We start from the raw sequence: 20,827 nt of genomic DNA, 5'->3' as shown, positions 1-20,827 counted from the left end.
CTCCTTTTATGATGTATTAACTTGATACTGTGGTCAAAAATTGATTATTTATATTTAGGTCTGTTCCTGGACTCTTGATTCTGTTCCACTGATGTATTAGTTTATTCTTATCCTAATACCAAAGACTTGATTACCGTAGCTTTATAGTAAGTCCTGAATTCAGAAAGAACAAGTCTTCCAATTTGTTATTCTGTTTCAAGATTGTTTTGGCTATTTTAAGGTCTCTGTACATCTAAACTTTAATTTTTATGTATTTTAATCAATCATTTTGTTCTTTTTTTTTAAAGTCTGATAGAATTTTGATAGGGACTGCATAACAATTGATATTAATCAATATAAGAAGAAGATACCTGAAACAATAACTGAGTTTTCCAATTTATAAACATGATGTCTATTTCTTTATTTAGGTTTACACATTTTTTTTTCTCAGCAATTTGTGTACTACTCAGTGCACGGTCTTTCTATAGATTTATTCCTAGATATGTGATGTTTTCCAAGGCTACTGAAGTATTATTGTTTTAAAACTTGTTTCCAATTAGATCACTAGTACATCCGTAGGCTGAGTTTTGTAAAATGTTGCTAAATCCAGATTTTTTTTTTTGGTAGAGTGCATAAGGTTTTCAATGTAAACAATCTTGTCACTTGAGAATAATGATTCAACTCTTGTGTTTTAACTTTTATGTCTCTTTCTTGACCAACTGCATGGTTAGGACCTACAGAACAATGCTGAACAGAAAAGGTGAGAGTAGACCTCCTTGCATTAATACTTTACCATTAAGTATGATGCTAAATATGGATGTTCATTTGCAGATGCTCTTTATTAAATAATTTATATTCCTGTTTTTGTACTGGGAAAGGGTGTTGAATTTTGTCCAATGCTTTTTCTGTAATCACTGGATGATCGTATGGTTTTCCTCTTTTATTCTGTTCATAGGTGAATTACACTGATTAAATTTCTAATGTTAAGCCGAACTTCTCTTCCTGGAATAAAACCTATTTGGTCATAATGTATTATTATTTTCCTTTTTATACATTGCTGGGTTCAGTTTGTTAGTATTTGAAGGACTTTTATTTTTATATTCATGAGGAATATTGGTCTATTTTTCATAATATTTTTTTCAGATTTTATAGAGTCATCTACATAAAATAACCTAACTGTTCTGAGGTATATTTTCATGGCCACTGAAAAGTTCCTAAAAGCCATATAAAAAAGTAAAAACAAAAAGGTAATTTATCTGGTTCTGTAAAAATTTTACATTCTTTAAGTGAACAAAAACCTGAAAAAATCCAGAGAAAGAACTGAGGTGTGAGGTAAGTTGTTAACTCAAAGGTTTGTTTTTGTTAGTTGGCGTTTCTCTTCTTCATTCCATTCCATTTCTTCATCCATTTCACAGTAACAGGAAAAAAAAAAAGAACTCTGCATTGAGGATTAGGCAGTCTTCACAAATGTTTTTGAATATCCTTAGTTACAGTATATGATGGATAAAAATCCTGAGATTCAAACCCCAAGCATAATGAAATTTCAAAACTACTGGGAGTTTAAATCAATTTGCAGTTTTAAAAGTAGTTCTAATATTTTCTTTTTCTTTTTTTTAATTTAATTTTATTTTTAAACTTTACAATATTGTATTAGTTTTGCCAAATATCGAAATGAATCTGCCACAGGTATACCTGTGTTCCCCATCGTATACCTGTGTTCCCCATCAAAAACTAGTTCTAATATTTTCAATTCTACAAAAAGCAAGAGAAATCTCTCTACCCAAGTAAAAAATGTAAGGGATCATCTAACACACCTTTAATTACAAAGGCAAAAATCATAGGGAAATTTCAGGTGTACACTTTTAACAATAAAAAATTATAAATTTAATACACAATAAAATATTTGCCACATATAAAAAATAAAGCTGTGTATAGACATATGTGTACATACTTTTTAAGTAGAGAAAAGTTCTGAAAGGATAACAAAGTGAAAATAGCAGTTACTTCTGGGAATAATAATTGTGTAAGAAAACGACTTTTTTTAGCAATGGCTTGAATTTTCTAGATGAGATTCTGTTCTGTATAATTTGTATAACTAAAATAAACTTTAAGAAACTGTTCATACTAGTGAATCATGAATCTTCACTATGGTAGAAATCACATACCACTCTGAGAAAATTTATTACATGCAGCTTCAAAACTAGTGTTGATGATGTTAGAAGCCACATGCTCAAACCCTACATATAGAGTTCAAGGCTGGTTCTTTATTCAAACTATTAAACTGGACATATAATCAACTTTTCCTGATTTATCTTTTGGGCAACAATTTGCAGAATACATTTAGGACTTCCTGAAAGTTATTTAAACAAATAGATTTAAGAAAAATTATCAGTAAACTTACTGTGAAAAATGTTCTCAATTTCTTTTTGATTCAATGACCCTGTCTCACATTCTTAATCACACATATTTTAAAAAAATGAATCATATGTTCTGAATATTTAAAATACTTGTTTCCTCTCTAAGCCTACCACCACCGTGACAAACACACAAAAAAGCATAGCAAAAAATAGTAGTAACTACCAAACAAGCAATAACTTAGTACACCAAAACTCATACACACATTTAAAGAAAACAGCAAATGAGGAAAACTGTAACACAGTGTGGGCACTACGTCAGTCATCTTTTTGTTTTGTTTTCATTTTTGGCCATACCATGTGGCTTGTGGGATCTTAATTCCCTGACCAGGGGTCAAACCCATGCCCTCTGCAGTGAAAGTGCAGAGTCCTAACCACTGGACTGCCAAACCATCAGTATCTTTAAAATATAAAGCTCTTACAAATCCGTAAGGAAAAAAATAGATACTTCAAAAAGAATTACAAATGGCCAAGAAAACAAGAAGTCACTCTCTAATAGTCAATATAAATAATCAAAATAAGATTTTTTTTTCACCTATTAAGTACAAATGAGTTAAAAAAATACTGCTGGCAGAGATTCATTGGCTGTTCTCAGACTTGTGTTAGAACAATATACTGGTATAGATTCTGAAGCACAATCTGACAAGCATTAGTAGCTCTGAAATGCCTTAATCAGAATACTTTATAAGTAATTCATTCCAATTAAGATTTTCATTTTAACTCATACAAATGAGTTAAAAACAGAGATTGCTAAAATAGAGAGAACTAAAAGATGTTTTTATGGTTCAGGACAGAAGACTCAGCAAAGCCAAAACAGCTACAATAAGCTTCAAGTCCTTTCTTAAACTGGAAAAGTCATCAGAAGAATCAAATGGAAATATGTTAAACTCCTACTGTTCCTGTGTATTTAATTCCTGCAAACACTCATAAAGGGGAGGCTCAGTCTTTCAAGATACCAGAAGGCAGAAGATAGAGGGAATGGAGGGACAGAGTGCTATTCTTTTGGTTTAGGAAATTCTCTCCTCCATTATTGGGAATAAAGAAAAGGGAACACCTTTTTTTCTTTTTCTACAAGCAAAACAGCCAAGTGTGACTATATTAAAATCTCATTTTAGTACTTTCCTATAAAGTTTACTCAAATTCTTTAATTACTGATCTAAGATGGTCTAGGTGACATTCTTCTATGAAGGATTCTGCTTGATTCAAAGCTTTTATTTTCACCAGAATAAGAATTATTTCTTTGAGTTCATCCCTGAAAAAAACAACAAAAGGGCATTTTCCCTCTTAGAAATGCAATGTATAAGGGCACAGTGAAACATCAGCAGTTAATTTGAAACAAAAACTTTACCTGATGCCAATATCTAAAATATATTGCATAAAGTATTTAGATGCTACCTTCTCCACATTATCATGAAATTCCATCAGAGACTATTAGTGGATATATTCTGACAAATTTTAATGTGAATGACTATAAAAAAGTAGAAAAAGCACAGAAGAAATCTATCATTAGAAATCTGAACAATGGTGTGCTGCTATCAGCAGTTTATATGGACTATCATGGTCCCACAGATATAATCAAATGTTACAATTTGAGTTTTTTGTTTGTTTGTTTGTGTTTTGAGGTGGTTTGCCAACACCATTGTATTCAAGTCCTTAAACATCTAGTGCTGTGAATGAGATCCAGCTACTGCTGGGTAAATGCCAGGTTGCAGATCTATACTTAACAAATATTGAGATTTTGAAATGGCTAGGAAAATTAGGAAGACATTAAAAACATGCTTAAATAAAAGGCTTTTGACTTACAGTTTTAATTCTAAATTCTCCTGTGATACAGTTTTCTGGAAGTGCTTATTTTGGAAGAGATTTGCATTTAAACATATGAACTAATATGCCTTAGGTGTAAAAGTAAAATACTGAGTGATTCTAAAGTTGCAAATGAAAACATCTCCTAATTCTACAGTGACAGTTTCAGATTTTTAAAAGTAAAGTACAAATCTTTCTAAAAATTGCCAAGAACAGAAGCCTAAATAACGCTTATGGAGGTACAAATAAAATATGCATTACCTGATTTCATTTCTAGATAATTTACGTGCAGACTGCAGTAAAAACTGGATGAAATTTTCTAGCTGGGGAATGGATGTTCTCATGGCAGAGTTTTGGAACCACTTTTCTGGTAAATATGCTGCTATCTGATAATCAAAACACATGGTTGATTTTTAATGACAGTTATTAACTAAGTACTTTAACATAATCTCATTTAATCCTTATACTACTCACGTTAAGATTCCTTGGAAGATCCCCTGGAGAATGCAAAGGCTAACCACTCCAGTATTCTGGCCTGGAGAATTCCATAAACTGTACAGTCCATGGGGTCACAAAGAGTCAGACCCGACTGAATGACTTTGACATACACACTACTCATGTTGGTTGTATTATTCTTCCATATTGTATTATTCTTCCATATTCTTTTATTCATGGTTAAATAACTTTTGAGAATTTCCCCTTTCTTTTTTAGGTTTTATACTATAAAAAAAAAGTCGTATTTGGATACTGAAAGCTTAAAGGAGACTACTCTTTAGAAATACTTACTAGTACTTGTAATATTTTCATTACTCTGTATTCCTGAGTGATTAAATTGTACAAAACATAATCTATAACTAAACACCAGAAATGTGTAGACACAAAACACTTAGTTAACAAACCTACATTTGGCCCTGTAACAATGCAGGGAGGTAGGGACAGTGACCTATGCACAGATGAAAATCAGTGTATTAACTTTACAGTTGGCCCTCCATATCTGTGGTTCTGCATCCACAAGTTTAACCAACTATGGATTGTGAAGTACTCTGGTATGTACTGATATTTATTGGAAAAAAATCCACACAGAAGTGGACCCATGCAGCTTAAATCTGTGCTATTCAAAGGTCAACTGTATAAAATAGGTATAGTGTGATTTCACAGTATGAAATTAGATGACTTTGTGTATAATCTATATCAATAAATTAGAGTTAAGAAATCAAGGTCATTCTAAGATATACTGTATAAAAAATTTATTACAATTTTCTTCTAATTTAATATATTGCTTTAAATGTCAATGGCAGCATAAGGAGTCAATGTATGTACATTCATTTGTTTCTTTGGGGGGGGAAACCTCTCAAACAACACTTACTATCATCATGCTAAAGGTAATACATGACTTGGGGAAAAAGTTTTGGAAAAAAACAAAAAATGTAAACAAAAGGAAAACTTCCTTGTTGGAGAAGGAAGAATTTTTTTTAAAAAGGAGAGAGAATGGGAGCAAGGAAAAATCTGAGATCATACTCTCTAACGAAATTCTTGGTTATGTTAGTTGCTAAGGTCAGGATCAGTATGTACCTCTAGAAAGTAGAAAGTTGTACTATATATATATATAATAAAATACATTAAAAGAAAGTTCTGGAATGCATGTTTTCTAAAATAAATCTAGCTGGTCAACACGGAAAACACAGTTGAAAATGATTTATCCTATTTCTTAATCACTTTTTTCAATTATCTAGAAAAAAACAGATAACACTAGTTGCCTAAGGCAGAAAGTCCTATAAGTCTTGTTATGCAAACTATATCTTTTTAGTTTTAAAACCAGCCCTTAACCGATCTGGAATTTAATGTCATTTACACTTGCTTTTCCCTTGTTTTGTATCACAAGGCTCAATAAAATTCTGAAGGAACTATCTAGCTTTCCCATAAATGATCCTGGGACTTAAAGCCACACTGTTTTGGTCTGGTTTTCTAGCCACAAACTGTGAAGACAATGTCATATATCCTCTACTGCATAGTAGAGCTTTCTGGTCAAAGAGAACTAAACTGAAATCTGAAACACAATAGGATGGATGAAGATTGAAATATCTGATAAATAATGTAGTTAAAAACTACACGATACAAACTACATGATACAAAACCATAGCTGGGAAAATAATGGTTGTCTAGGAACTGCTAGACAGTTCTAGGAATTGTCTAGGAATCCACCTGCAATGCAGAGACCCTGGTTTGATTGCTGGGTCAGGAAGATCCCCTGGAGAAGGGATAGCCTACCCTCTCCAATATTCCTGGGCTTCTCTTGTGGCTCAGCTGATAAAGAATATGCCTGCAATGTGGGAGAGCTGGGTTCAATCCCTGGGTTGGAAAGAAGTCTTAGGGCCTTCCCTTGTGGCTCAGCTAGTGAAGAATCTGCCTGCAAAGTGGGAGACCTGGTTCGATCCCTGGGTTACGGAGATCTCCTGGAAAAGGGAAAGGCTACCCACTCCAGTATTCTGGCCTGGAGAATTCCATGAATTGTACAGTCTATGGGGTTGCAAAGAGTCGGACACGACTGACTTTCACACTTTCAGGAACTGCTATCTAACATTACATATACGTGTATACTAAAAAAAAAAACCTTATATAAGAATATAAATATTTTCCCACATTCTTAGAAAATTATATCCATTGATTTTTTAACTTAGGATAATTTCCTAGAAGTAAAATTGCTATGTAAAAGCATGTGGACTTTATTTATTTTTTTATTTTGGCTGATGGTTCTTTGTGGTGGGACGCTTCTCTAATTGTGGCATGCAGGCGCTCTAGTTGTGGTGCATGGGCTTAGTTGCCCCATGGCATGTGGGATCTTAGTTCCCTGACAAGGGATTGAACTCAAGTGCCCTGCGTTGGAAGGTAGATTCTCAATCACTGAACCACTAGGGAAGTTCCTTAAAAGGGTATGAACTTTTAAAGGTTTTATATCGATTGTGCCAAAAGAGTCTCCAGAGTTGTATTCCTCTTCTCACAGTGCAGAACCTATTTCCCAGAATTGCCTCTCCACACTTTCTAGATGAATGATGTTCCTGGACAGATGTGGGACTGCTGTTTTCCTGTGCTTATGACAATACTGGGAATTAATAATCAATTCTCTGATTATATTAATACTATTATATTAATTAATACTATTAATATTTTCCACATGTTTAGAGGTTATTTTAGCATATTCTTTTTCGGGGGGGATTGCTTTGCCTTTTGGTCATTTTCAGTAAGCACATTCAAATTGTTTACAGATTTGTAGAGCTTTAAAAAAAATGTGGGTATTTATCCTCGTTATGCACATTATAACTTATTTTTCTGTTTTTCAACTTTCTTTCTATTTAACTTTTTATTATAGAAAATTCCAAACATAAACAACAGGAGAAAGAATAAGTATGTGCTGTGCTTAGTTGCTCCAACTCTTTTGTCCAACTCTTTTGTGATCCCATGGATGGTAGGCCACCAGGCTCTTCTTCCATGGGGATTCTCCAGTCAAGAATACTGGAGTGGGTTGCCATGCCCTCCCCCAGGGGATCTTCCCAACCCAGGGATCAAACCCAGGTTTCCCACACTGCAGGCAGATTCTTTACTGCCTGAGCCACAAGGGAAGCCACAAGGGAAGAACAGGTATAGTGAGCCCAATAAACCCATCTTCGAGTTTTAACAATAATCAAATAATCCTGCTACCTTTATTTATTTAATTGGAGGATAATTACAATATTGTGATGGTTTTTGTCATACATCAATATGAATCGGCCACGGGTATACACGTGTCCCCTCCATCCTGAACCCCCTACCCACTTCCTGCCCCCCCATCCCATCCCTCCAGGTTGTCACAGGGTACCCTGTGTCATACATCAAATTCCCATTGTTTATCTATTTTACATATGGTAATCTACATTTTTCAATGCTATTTTCTCAAATCATCTCACCTTCTCCTTCTCTCACTGAGTCCAAAAGTCTGTCCTTTACGTTTGTGTCTCCTTTGCTGTCCTACCCATAGGATTATCAGTACCATCTTTCTAGATTCCATATATATGCGTTAATATACAATATTTGTCTTTCTCTTTCTGACTTACTTCACTCTGTATAATAGGCTCTAGGCTGATCCACCTCATTAGAATTGACTCAAATGCAATCCTTTTTATAGTCCTGATACCTTTCTGTTTATGTTTTTTGGTTGACCAAAAATCTTATCAAATCTATTACCTTTTCTCACCTTTTTTTTTTTTTTTTGCATTAAAGTTCAGAAAGGACTCCCTTAACATCAGGTATAGTCATTTATCTTCCTGGTACAGTATTTTATAGTTTTATTTTTTTTACACTTAATTTTTTACTTTACCTATAATTTACATTGGTATTTAAGTGAGAGGTGAGGATCTGACAGTCATTTTGTAAATAGTTAACCAGTATACTAATTTTTAAATACTGGATTCTCCCGGATTTCTAGTCTGTTAAATTAATTTGTTATTATGTAAGTAACACAATTTAAGTTATTTTGCTATAAAATTAATTTTAATAACTTTTAAAAATGATGAAATGATGATCAATTTCTACACAACTTACCTGGCTGCACTTTTTAACAACATCTGGGCCAGGTATGGCATTGAGAAGAGCTATAATAAGGTAACGATTCAGCAGCTTCCCTAGTCCTAGCTCTTGCAAGGTGTCTTCTGGGAGGAGTTCATTCCAAAGAAGAATATTGCCAAAGAGCTAAAATACAACAAAATTTCAAGTGACTCTGTACCTTTTCTCCAAAGGAAAACTGTAATAGTCTCCAACAAACAAAAAGCTGGTCAAACTGTAAAACTCTCAGCACAATTAGCACTGTTCGGACCGTCAATTTTAGAATAGAAAACATTTCTGAATAAACACTCGATTCTTCTCAACCTGCATATATTTCTTCATCCTATCTTCATTTTTTCTTAGGATAATCGCTCAAAATCTATTTCAAATTACCTTGCTGGAGCTTTTCCTGATCAATAATCTTCCTTCTCAATCAGTTCTCTCTTGGAGGCTGGGGCCATCAGATATAAGACTGCAGTACCCCAGGATTCATAAAAGCACTGATGTTAAAGCCAGCCGTACTGTCACCAATATGTGACCTTGGGAAATCAATCAAACCTGAGAGCCTCACTGCTCTAATACAGAAAATAAGATTAATAATAACCTGTGAGTTTGGAGATATTTTGGGTAAAATCCTTTTAAGAAATTCTAATAAAATTTCAATCAAAGTAATACGGGTTGCATTTCTCTCCTGTAAATGCAGATCTTTATGTGAATTCTATGGTAGCTTCCACTTTCTTTCCATTACTAAATTTATTACGTAAGTGCTAAACTTCATCCAGTTGTACTAACATGCAATGCTTTTTCACAATGTCATTGTAGATGTTGCTCCCTCTTCCTGAAAAGCCTTTTTCCTGACCCAATCACATGACAAGCATTGATCCACCCTATCAGAACTATTCTTGCTGAGGTCATTCATGACCTTATAACTATGAAACCCAGTAAACATTTTCAGTCTTCCTTCTAATTCTCTTCAGTGGCATTAATACTTTGTTCTCAGAAGTCCTTCACTTAGTTCTCCTGATGCCACTCTCTTGTGACCATTCTTAGTTTAACAGCTTATTCTTAAGGCCTGTCTGAAGACTTCACTTTGTCCGCCCACTGCTTCTTCTCCTCAGAGGTTGTCATTCATGACCATGCCTCCAAACACTGCCTAAATGTGATCAACTCCCAAATCTCCAGCTCAGATCTGTCTCCTGTAATTCAGACTCATGTATTCAAGTACCTCCCTTTATCCCATAGATATCTTAAATCCACTATGTCCACTTATCTTTCTTTCCTTCCAAACCTTTCCTTCCTTCTCCAATGCCCTCAAATAATGCCACCATAAGTTAATAGGGTGCCAAAGTCAGAAACTTGGCTAGCACTCTACATTCTTCAGGGTAGAATTAATTCTGTAACAGTCATTGGGTTCTTTCTATGCTTCATCCTAAAAATCTTTTGAACCAATCTTTTCCTTACTGTCCCCATTGCCACTGATTCAGCACCGATTTCATCCTTTACTGTTTAGACCCAGGTTAGACAACTATGGCCTGTGAGTTAAATCCAGCTTATGGTCTGTTTTTGTAGAGTTGGTGAACTAGGGATGGCTTTTATAATTTTAAATGATTGAAAAAAAGAGAACTTTAAGACATGAAAATTATATGACAGTCAAATTTCAGTGTCCATAAAGTAAAGTTTTACTGAAACACAGACATGCTCATTTATTTACATATTGTCATGACTGCTTGCAATACAGTGACAGAGCTGAACAGTTCAACAGACATTACACGACCTACAAAACCTAAAATACTTACCGTCTGGTCCTTTACAGAATAATTTTTCTGATCTTCACTATATAGTAAACTTTTTTGGAAAGAAAAATTTTTTTTATTTTTGCAGTTTTCTGCTTACCTTTAGACCTGACCAGAACTGTCTTTCTTGAAACTTTGAATGTGGTGATGTTCTGTTTTCTACAGCACTAATTTAAAGCAAAAGAAAGAAAATGCAAATGACTGTTCATCTTTCAGAAACAGAGTTTAAAGAACTGAATGGTTACTTTTTTTTTTTAATCAACCAAACTAAGTCTTAACAATATAATTAAAGGTGTTCTGGTGATATCTAATAAAATTACTAATGAACGTACACTCACACTCAACAAATCCATGTTTGAGAATGCCTTCTATAGATACATTTGCACATGTACAGGATACTATGTCCATAAAATTATTCACAACACTGTTAGTAATGGTTTACTGCTTAGATGTTCATCAACTACAACACGGCCATATAATGGCATATGGTGCAGCTAAAAAAGCATGAGGAAACAATCTGTGGATGACACAAAAAGATCTCAAAGATGTACTAAGTCAAAGTAAGGCACAAAACAATGGTTATGACTACAATATACTTACTTTGCTATAAAAAAGAGGGGGAAATAAGATTAATTCTAATTGTATTGTAAGTATTAAAATTCTATCTAAAGTATTTAATTCTAATTGCAGAGAGAAATTCCAAAAAGGTAAAAAAAAAAAAAAAAAAAAAAATTACCAACAGTCAGTATTCTTGCATGTGTACAGAAAAGAAGGCAAAAACTGGGTGGATGGAGGTCAGAAGCAGGAGAGAATAAGACTTTTCATTTTAAACATTAGTAAAAATTTTAAATACACATTCTTACTTTTTAACTGTGCAGATATATTAGTTACCTAAAACACTGAAAGTGAAAGTGGCTCAGTCATGTCTGACTCTTTGCGACCCCACAGACTATACAGTCCATTTAATTATTTGGGCCAGAATATTGGAGTGGGTAGCCTTTCCCTTCTCCAGGGGATCTTCCCAATCCAGGGAATCAAACCCAGGTCTCCCACATCGCAGACGGATTCTTTACCAACTGAGCCATCAGGGGACCCCGGATGTTTCTAAAACATTACAAATCTTAATTATTGTTGTTGTTCAGTTGCTAAATCATGTCTGACTCTTTTGTGACCCCATGGAAGGTAGTCTGCCAAGTTCCTCTGTCCATGGGATTTCCCAGGTAAGAATACTGGAGTGGATTGCCATTTCCTCCTCCAGGGAATCTTCCCAACCTAGGGATTGAACCTGCATCTCCTGCATTAGCAGGTGGTTTCTTTACCACTGAGCAATCTGGGAAGTCAACAAACCTTAATCGGGGTGAATTTTTACATGCAGGCATCTTTTAGGATTCAAATTAACTAGCAAGCTTAGTTCTTTTTTCCTTTCCATAGAACTCTTCTATCATGTGAGTACTCACTGGAGAGTGAGCTTCAGTCCATAATCCATTACTACAACTGATGCTTTCTTAGCAAATCTACCAATATGCATCAAATACTACCTCTCTGATCATTTAGAAGTAAATATATATTTTGAAGATGTAGTTTCTGGTCCCTCAGTGATATTCTAGGCCTTATTTTCAGCTCTCCATGTCAGGTATTATTCTAAGCACTCTCTTCATCTTCACAGTGTCCTATGAGATAGGCATTAATTTAATGTCCATTTTATATACAAAGGCACTGATGCATGGAAAGACACTTGGTCTTGACCCAAGGCCAAGTGTCTAGGAATGGTGAATCTGCACTCCAGAATCTGTGTTTCTAACTACCTGGCTATGCCAATTGTCATGTTCTCAGGAATATCATTATATCATACATGGCATAAAAAAGGTGATTAAGAAATATTTGTTGAAATATCAATTTGCATCTTAACAGGTATGTGTGTTTTGAAAACAGTATGTTTAGTTTCTTCTACATTATACTCTTAAATGAATCTGTATTCCAGGAGTAACTATTTCATAAAATCTAGAAATTAGCAACTCTTACCTCTTTGGATACAGAGGAATAAAAACATCATCTTCTATTGCCTTCTTCATTCTTGAAACAATTGATTTAAGTAAATCCTATTTTTAAAAAATGTAAAAGCATCACTGATAGTCATAGAAAGAAAGGTATGAACGAAATAAAAAGAAATGTATGAACCAAAAGAAGCAATTTTAACAGAATAGTGCAAATTTGTACACACTCAAAGACCTAGGTGTTAAAGCAACTGTAAATTAGGTACAAGAGAACTTCATTTATCCATGTGGTTGCATACTGTAGTGGCTGGTGCCTTTTCATTGCAGCATAGTATTCTGTTGCCTGACAACATTTATTTAGCTGGTCTTTGGTTTAGGGGTTATTATGAATTATGTTACTATATAAATTCCTGTAGAGCATGTCTTTTAGTATGCATGGGCATATATTTCTAATGGGTATATATGTAGAGATGGAATTGTTAGAATCCAGTTCATGTCAACTTTGGAGAGAATGCCAAGTTGTTTTCTGAAATACAGGTATCCCATTTATAGTCTCATTAGTCAGTATGAGAAATCCTGTTCCCCTACACCTTTACTAAGTCGTATTTTTGGGTTTTTAAAAGCTTGCAATTCTGGTGAGTATGTCAGTTAGTCAGTTCAGCCGCTCAGTTGTGTCCGACTCTTTGCGACCCCATGGACTGTAGCAGGCCAGGACCCTGTGTCCATCACCAATCCCTAGCGTTTACTCAAACTCATGTCTATTGAGTTGGTGATGCCATCCAACCATCTCATCCTCTGTCGTCCCCTTCTCTCCCACCTTCAGTCTTTCCCAGCATCAGGATCTTTTCCAGTAAGTCAGTTCTTCACATCAGGTGGCCAAAGTTGGGAGTTTTAGCTTCACCATCAGGCCTTCCAATGAATATTCAGGACTGATTTCCTTTAGGATGGATTGGTTGGATCTCTTTGTAATTCAAGGGACTCTCAAAAGTCCTCTCCAACACCACAGTTCAAAAGCATCAGTTTTTCAGTGCTCAGCTTTCTTTATAGTCCAACTCTCAAATCCATACATAACTACTGGAAAAACCATAGCTTTGACTAGATGGACCTTTGTTGGCAAAGTAATATCTCTGCTTTTTAATATGCTGTCTAGGTTGGTCATAACTTTTCTTCCAGGGAGCAAGCATCTTTTAATTTCACTGCTGCGGTCACCATCTGCAGTGATTTTGGAGCCCCCCCAAAATAAACCCTGTCATTGTTTCCACTGTTTCTCCATCTATTTGCCATGAAGTGATGGGACCGGATGCCATGATCTTCGTTTTCTGAATGTTGAGCTTTAACCCAGCTTTTTCACTCTCCTCTTTCACTTTCATCAAGAGGCTTTTTTGTTCTTCTTTACTTTCTGCCATAAGGGTGGTGTCATTTACATATCTGAGGTTATTGATATTTCTCCCGGCAATCTTGAGTCCAGCTTGTGCTTTACCCAGCCCAGCATTTCTCATGATGTACTCTGCATATAAGTTAAATAAACAGGGTGACAATATATAGCCTTGACGTACTCCTTTCCCAATTTGGAACCAGTCTGTTGTTCCATGCACAGTTCTAACTGTTGCTTCCTGACTGGCATACATATTTCTCAAGAGGCAGATCAGGTGGTTTGGTATTCCCATCTTCTTCAGAATTTTCCACAGTTTGTGGTGATCCACACAATCAAAGACTTTGACATAGTCAATAAAGCAGAAATAGATGTTTTTCTGGAACTCTCTTGTTTTTTCAATAATCCAATGGACATTGGCAATTTGATCTCTGGTTCCTCTGCCTTTTCTGAAACCAGCTTGAACATCTGGAAGTTCTCGGTTCATGTACTGTTGAAGCCTAGCTTGGAGAATTTTGAGCATTACTTTGCTAGCATGTGAGATGAGTGCAATTGTGCAGTAGTTTGAGCATTCTCTGCAACTGCCTTTCTTTGGGATTTGAATGAAAACTGACCTTTTCCAGTCCTGGGGCCACAGCTGATTTTCCAAATTTGTTTACATATTGAGTGCAGCACTTTCACAGCATCATCTTTTAAGATTTGAAATAGCTCAACTGGAATTCCATTATCTCCACTAGCTTTGTTCATAGTGATGCTTCCTAAGGCCCATTTGACTTCACATTCCACAGTGTCTGGTTCTAGGTGAGAGATCATACCATCATGATTATCTGGGTCATGCAGATCTTTTTTGTACAGTTCTTCTGTGTATTCTTGCCACCTCTTCTTACTATCTTCTGCTTCTGTTAAGTCCATACCATTTATGTCCTTTATTGAGCCCATATTTGCATGAAATGTTCCCTTGGTATCTCTAATTTTCTTGAAGAGATCTCTAGTCTTTCCCATTCTATTGTTTTCCTCTATTTCTTTGCATTGATCATTGAGGAAGGCTTTCTATCTCTCCTTGCTATTCTTTGGAACTCTGCATTCAGATGCTTATATCTTTCCTTTTCTCCTTTGCTTTTTGCTTCTCTTCTTTTCACAGCTATTTGTAAGGCCTCCTCAGACAGCCACTTTGCCTTTTTGCATTTCTTTTTCTTGGGGATGGTCTTGATCCCTATCTCCTGTACAATGTCACGAACCTCCATCCATAGTTCTTCAGGCACTCTGTCTATTAGATACAGTCCCTTGAATCTATTTCTCACTTCCACTGTATAATCGTAAGGGATTTGATTTAAGGCAGACCTAAATGGTCTAGTGGTTTTCCCTACTTTCTTCAATTTAAGTCTGAATTTGGTAATAAGGAGTTCATGACCTGAGGCACAGTCAGCTCCCAGTCTTGTTTTTGCTGACTGTATAGAGCTTCTCCATCTTTGGCTGCAAAGAATATAATCAATCTGATTTCAGTGTTGACCATCTGGTGATGTCCATTTGTGGAGTCTTCTCTGTGTTGTTGGAAGAGGGTGTTTGCTATGACCAGTGCGTTCTCTTGGCAAAACTCTATCAGCCTTTGCCCTGCTTCATTCTGTACTCCAAGGCCAAGTTTGCCTGTTTCTCCAGGAATTTTTTGACTTCCTACTTTTGCATTCCAGTCCCCTATAATGAAAAGGACATCTTTTTTGGGTGTTAGTTCTAGAAGGTCTTGTAAGTCTTCATAGAACCGTTCAATTTCAGCTTCTTCAGCATTACTGGTTGGGGCACAGACTTGGATTACCGTGAAACGAACAGAGATCATTCTGTCGTTTTTGAGATTGCATCCAAGTACTGCATTTTGGACTCTTTTGTTGACTACAATGGCTACTCCATTTCTTCTAAGAGATTCTTGCCCACAGTAGTAGATATAATGGTCATCTGAGTTAAATTCACCCATTCCAGTCAATTTTAGTTTGCTGATTCCTAAAATGCTGATGTTCACTCTTGCCATCTCCTGTTTGACCACTTCCAATTTTCCTTGATTCAAGGGCCATTAGATTACAGTTAAGAATGAGAAACAAACTTCTCTCCTACACCTTCCACAGATTGCTCTTAGTATACCTCTCAAGATTATGCAAAACAAATCTAATCATCCTTCCATATGAAAACTTCAGATTTTAAGATTGATATCTCACTTTTCTATATTTTCTCTTTCCCATACCATCTTAGACATTCTCCATTTAATATACTTTAACCTAAAATTAAATGCAAATAGCCCAGGGGAATGAAGAAAGCACATATAACAATTTTACTCAAAAGAGCAGACACCTAGAAGGATGAACTTCCATCAGTCTTTCTGCTCCTCAAGTGACACTGCTGACTCATACTGAGTTTATGGATGATTACAATCCCCTCTGTTTTACCTGTGTTGCTTTAAAGTTGTGCCTCTCCCATCTTTTACTTATGCAGTTGAATTTTTGAACACAATGGTAGGACATTATGTATATTCTTTTTACATTTTATATTTTGAGAGTCAGTCCTTTTCTCAGTGTTTTGAAATTCTTTTGGATTCTAATTCTGTTATCCATAGATTTATGATAGAATTCCTAGTCTTTTGTCATTGAGAAATTTCATTAGCATTTTACATACTCCAATTCAATAAAAATACCAAACAGAACACAACTGAGAGGATTCCAGCCTTATGAATCAGTATTCTTTAGGTGTACTTTTACTGGTTTTCTTTGTATCTAACTATACCCTATTCCCCACCCCCCACATTTGATCTGTAAGAAAATTATAACATATTTAAATAATTATATACTGTACCTGTACGGTACCTTACTTAGTGGAAGTAACTGAGATATTAGGAATATGGAAGAATATGCTTTGACAAATATTTGGTTTTAGGAACCCCATCAATGAGAGGTTACAGTAATCACTGCTTTCTTATTTTAAGTGTTCATAATCCATCTCTGTAATAATCTATTTTAGAACTCCAGAATTAAAGCTATTCTCATCAGGTATTAGCTTACAGAATCATTTACTTTTCACTTGAAAATCAGGAACTGTGCTGTCTGATTGATGCTTCTGGAGCCCTTCTCATTCTCTACAATTCTTTAAATATCACTAAGAAAAACAGAGTGAGCTCACCAGCAATCTGTGTTACTAACCTAGAATATTACATAGTACACTGATTCTCAACTAGGAGGAACTTTGCCACGCCTCAGAATATTTTGTAAGTCTAGAGGTATTTTTGGTTGTCAAGACTGGGAACTGCTACTAGCACCTAGTAAGTAGAGACCAGGGAGCTTACTGCACAGAACAGTCTCACACAAAGAAAGATTGGTTCCAAATGCCAAGAATGCCAAAGCTGAACAGTCCTGATGTAGTTCTAGTCTCCTAGTAAAGCCAAAAACCCATTTCCAACATTCATAGTAGGAGGGTTTCCAGAATTAAGATTACCAGTATAAAAACTTCATGAATGAATCCATAAACTGTTGAAAGACTTTAGTGGTTACAAAATGCCAGGTCTGCCACTGTTAAAAGTGATCTTATAAAGTGACTTGGCCCTCTAGGCCCTAGCTTCCTCACCTGTAAAAATATAATTAAAATCAACATGTTTTACAAGGTTTTGAGGATCAAATGAGAAAATGTGGAAGTGTTTAAAAAACTTTACATGTAAATGCACTATTTACATTTAGGCTATAATTACATAATTCCATGTAGAGAGCAAATATAGGATTATATAGCTGTTTGCTTGCTCTAACATACTTGTCTTGATTCTATGCTTTGTAACAACACAAAATAAATCTATTCCTTCATCAAACATAAACATTATCTCCAAGTACATCTTCTTTCAAGTTGAATCTAATTCTTGCATGATTTTCACGTTTTTATCCTGTTGGAGGTGAGTGGAAAATGCCCTTTCTCCTTCAGTTGCCACAATGTTCAAATCCTATTCTTTCCTTTAGGTCCTTGCTCAAATGTCACATGTAATAAACATTCTTTCACTGCTGACATTTCTCTCTCCTGGTTCTTTTGTGAAGTTTCACAGCACTTTATCTGACCACTCTTGGAGAGGCAATGTGGTCAGTGAGATGAGCTTGGGTTTTAAAGTAAGACAGTGCATGTGTGCTCAGTCGCTTCAGTCGTGTCTGACTCTTTGCAACCCTATGGACTATAGCCCGCCAGGCTCCTCTGTCCATGGGATTCTCCAGGCAAGAAGACTGGAGTTGGTTGCCATACCCTCCTCCGGGGGATCTTCCCGATCCTGGGATCCAATTCACGTCTCCTGTGTTTTCTGTATCACAGGCAGATTCTTTACCGCTGAGCCTCTGAGGATGCCCAAAGTAAGACTAACCAAGGTACAAATATTAGTTCTAACTCAAGGTATTACTGTGAATAGGTCTCTGTGATTCGGATTCTTAATCTGTAAAATGAAGCTATCATCTGTTCTTTAAAAATTATTTACTTTTGGCTATTCTGGGTTTTGCTTCTACTCAGGCTTTTCCCCAGTTGCAGTGAGCATGGGCTACTCTCCAGTTGTGGTGCATGGGCTTCTCTCATTGCAGAGCACGGGCGCACAGGCTTCAGTAATTGCGGCTCCCAGGCTCTAGAGCACAGGCTCACCAGCTGTGGTACACGGGCTCAGTTGCTCCACTGCATGTGGGATCTTCCTGGACCAGGGATAGAATCCATGTCTCCTGCACGGGCAGGCGGATTCTTTACCACTGAGCTACCAGGAAAGCCCTATCACCCATTTTTAACAGGATTGCTGGAACTAAGTGGGCTGACACAGGAACAAGACCTAACAGAGTACCGAGTACATAGCAGGAATTAGACAAGTAAGTCTTTTCATTCCCACTTACTTCCTACTTCAAATAACAGTTTATATGTATCTTTTTTCCTCTAAGATTACATGATTCTTGAAGGCAGAATCATGCTGGTATCCTCTTCTCTCGTTTTCTTCTTACAGCTTCTTTCCTTCATTACTTGGGACTTATTGGTGCACAGAATATGAATATAACATGTCTCCTTGCTTTTCAACTACTTTGATTATTCCACTCTGGGTATCCTCCAGTCTGTGAATCTCTCTCTTAATTCTCTTAAAACTCAACATAAAATTGTCTTACTCTTTCAACCGCATCAATCTACAATATTATCATCAACAAACAAATGATTTAAAAAAAGAGTACTGCAATAAAAGATTCAAGAAACTCTCACCACAGCCTCTGAAAAGTTCCTTCCTCTTTATGTTTTATGTTCAGTAAAACTCAATTCTACATTATGCTGAAAATCTATCCTATTAAATTTTGAATCCTCAAAGAGCTAACTGTTCTTGACTATGCAGATTACAGATAACTAGTTAAAATACTGAATGTTAATCTACTTTTAAAATTAAAGTAAGGTCATACTATTACTAGATGTTTGCCAAAAGAACAAATGTAATTAGTTTTATTTTCTTTTAGAAGCAATTAATGTGTACTAACGTATTTATGCCTGTTCATCTCTGCAAGGCCAACGTACATTCACAAACCTGAAAAACAGGTAGTTGGGCCATGAGACCTGTTGAACAAATCAGACCATTGAACAGAGAGAAATACGCTAATAAGAATGAAGGTAATAATCTGGGTCTTACTGCATGTTTGTGTATTCTATTATAATGATTACCATTCCTGTAAGAATGTTTGGAAATATCAAGGTGTATCCTTTCATATTACTAATTATATTGAGCAAAAAATGGTCGGTCCTAAATATTTTTCATCAATAGTGTTCTGATAATTACTTCTGCATCGGCTGTAAACAAAGATTTATAATAAATTATATTGATTTAAAAGTAAATCAAGAAATTCATAATTCTAGACATTATTACCTGTTTGCCTTTATTAACTTCATTTTCACAAGTGGAATGTTCTTCAAGAATCATTCTGCACTGCGTTACTAAACTTGTTGTCTGTGTGGTTGACAAGGGATCCCAAACGAATTCTACAAAGCCTGAAACAAATTTTCAGTGGTGCACAGTTTAGTTACTAGACTACTTTTGCTGGTCACATATAAACAATTGAGGCCTTTTGCAAATGCTACTTCCCTCCTCTTGTGGTTTAAAAAAATCAATGCCAATCAGTACATTATGTATTTGCATACATACTCAATTTTCTTGTCTTTTTTGCATTTTGCTGAACTTGTATGGCTCAACTGCAACTCTAATTAAATCACCTTGTCACAGTGTTGGTGTCTGCAACCATGCAGTTAAAACATGACTGGAAAAAAGTACACTTTAAATTGATCACCATGACACTCCAGTGAGACCAAAACCCTGTCCAGCAATCACATTTTGTTTCTCTGGCCCATTCTCTTTCCCTCTTGCAAGACAGTTATTTCCTGCCTTCTCCTTCCTCCTTGCTCTCAGTTAATGGACTCTACTCTTCCAGATGATTATTTCTTATGATTTCGTTTCTCCACCCTTGCTCTCACTGTCAGTTGATTAATTCCCAATTTGATGAGAAAAACAGAATCAATCAGAAGAGAAGCTCCACAAGCTCCTACCATAGCATCTATGAATCTAGCAGCATCTGTGCCCATAAATTCTAACTTGTCTCCCATTTCTATGGATGAAGCACTAGCCTCCTTGCTAATGCCAACTTTTTATTTGTACAAAAGACTCCTTGGCTTACTTGAAGATTCTGCTCCTGGAATTCTGCCCTCTCACTTCAGTATCACCATCACTTCTACTGGATCTTTTCCATCACCCTACAATTTTTTCTCTTGTATTAAAAGTAATCCCTCTGTTGACTCTACTTTCCTCTCTAGAGCTGCCCTATTTCTTTCCTTCATTTTACAACAAAATTACTCAATAACTGTTGAAACTTTCTATCTCCAATTTCTTTC

At 35.8% G+C, this 20,827-nt stretch overlaps 1 protein-coding gene across 3 annotated transcripts in view; it reads right to left on the bottom strand.

Annotated features, from left to right (window-relative positions):
• Positions 1 to 283: 283 nt before the first annotated feature.
• GCFC2 (GC-rich sequence DNA-binding factor 2) overlaps positions 284 to 20,827 on the bottom strand; it is an 81,220-nt gene continuing 60,676 nt past the window's right edge. For 2 of the 3 annotated variants that reach the window (XR_003513368.1, XM_027555390.1), the window contains 6 exons: positions 19,812 to 19,933; positions 12,587 to 12,663; positions 10,665 to 10,731; positions 8,772 to 8,918; positions 4,458 to 4,582; positions 284 to 3,645 (listed from right to left, as the gene is read on the bottom strand). Coding sequence is in view for 2 of the 3 variants with exons in the window: in XM_027555390.1 (XP_027411191.1) it covers positions 3,525 to 3,645; positions 4,458 to 4,582; positions 8,772 to 8,918; positions 10,665 to 10,731; positions 12,587 to 12,663; positions 19,812 to 19,933 (659 nt within the window). In the remaining variant the exon portion in view is untranslated. Of the gene's footprint in view, positions 3,646 to 4,457; positions 4,583 to 8,771; positions 8,919 to 10,664; positions 10,732 to 12,586; positions 12,664 to 19,811; positions 19,934 to 20,827 lie in introns of those variants that run through there. The other variant, XM_027555391.1, reaches the window with a different exon arrangement.

Source organism: Bos indicus x Bos taurus, chromosome 11, assembly GCF_003369695.1.
Source record: "Bos indicus x Bos taurus breed Angus x Brahman F1 hybrid chromosome 11, Bos_hybrid_MaternalHap_v2.0, whole genome shotgun sequence".
In the NCBI taxonomy this organism is placed as follows: Eukaryota; Metazoa; Chordata; class Mammalia; order Artiodactyla; family Bovidae; genus Bos; species Bos indicus x Bos taurus.
The sequence above is the reverse complement of the archived record's forward strand: the minus strand, read 5'-3'. Positions and strand labels throughout refer to the sequence as shown.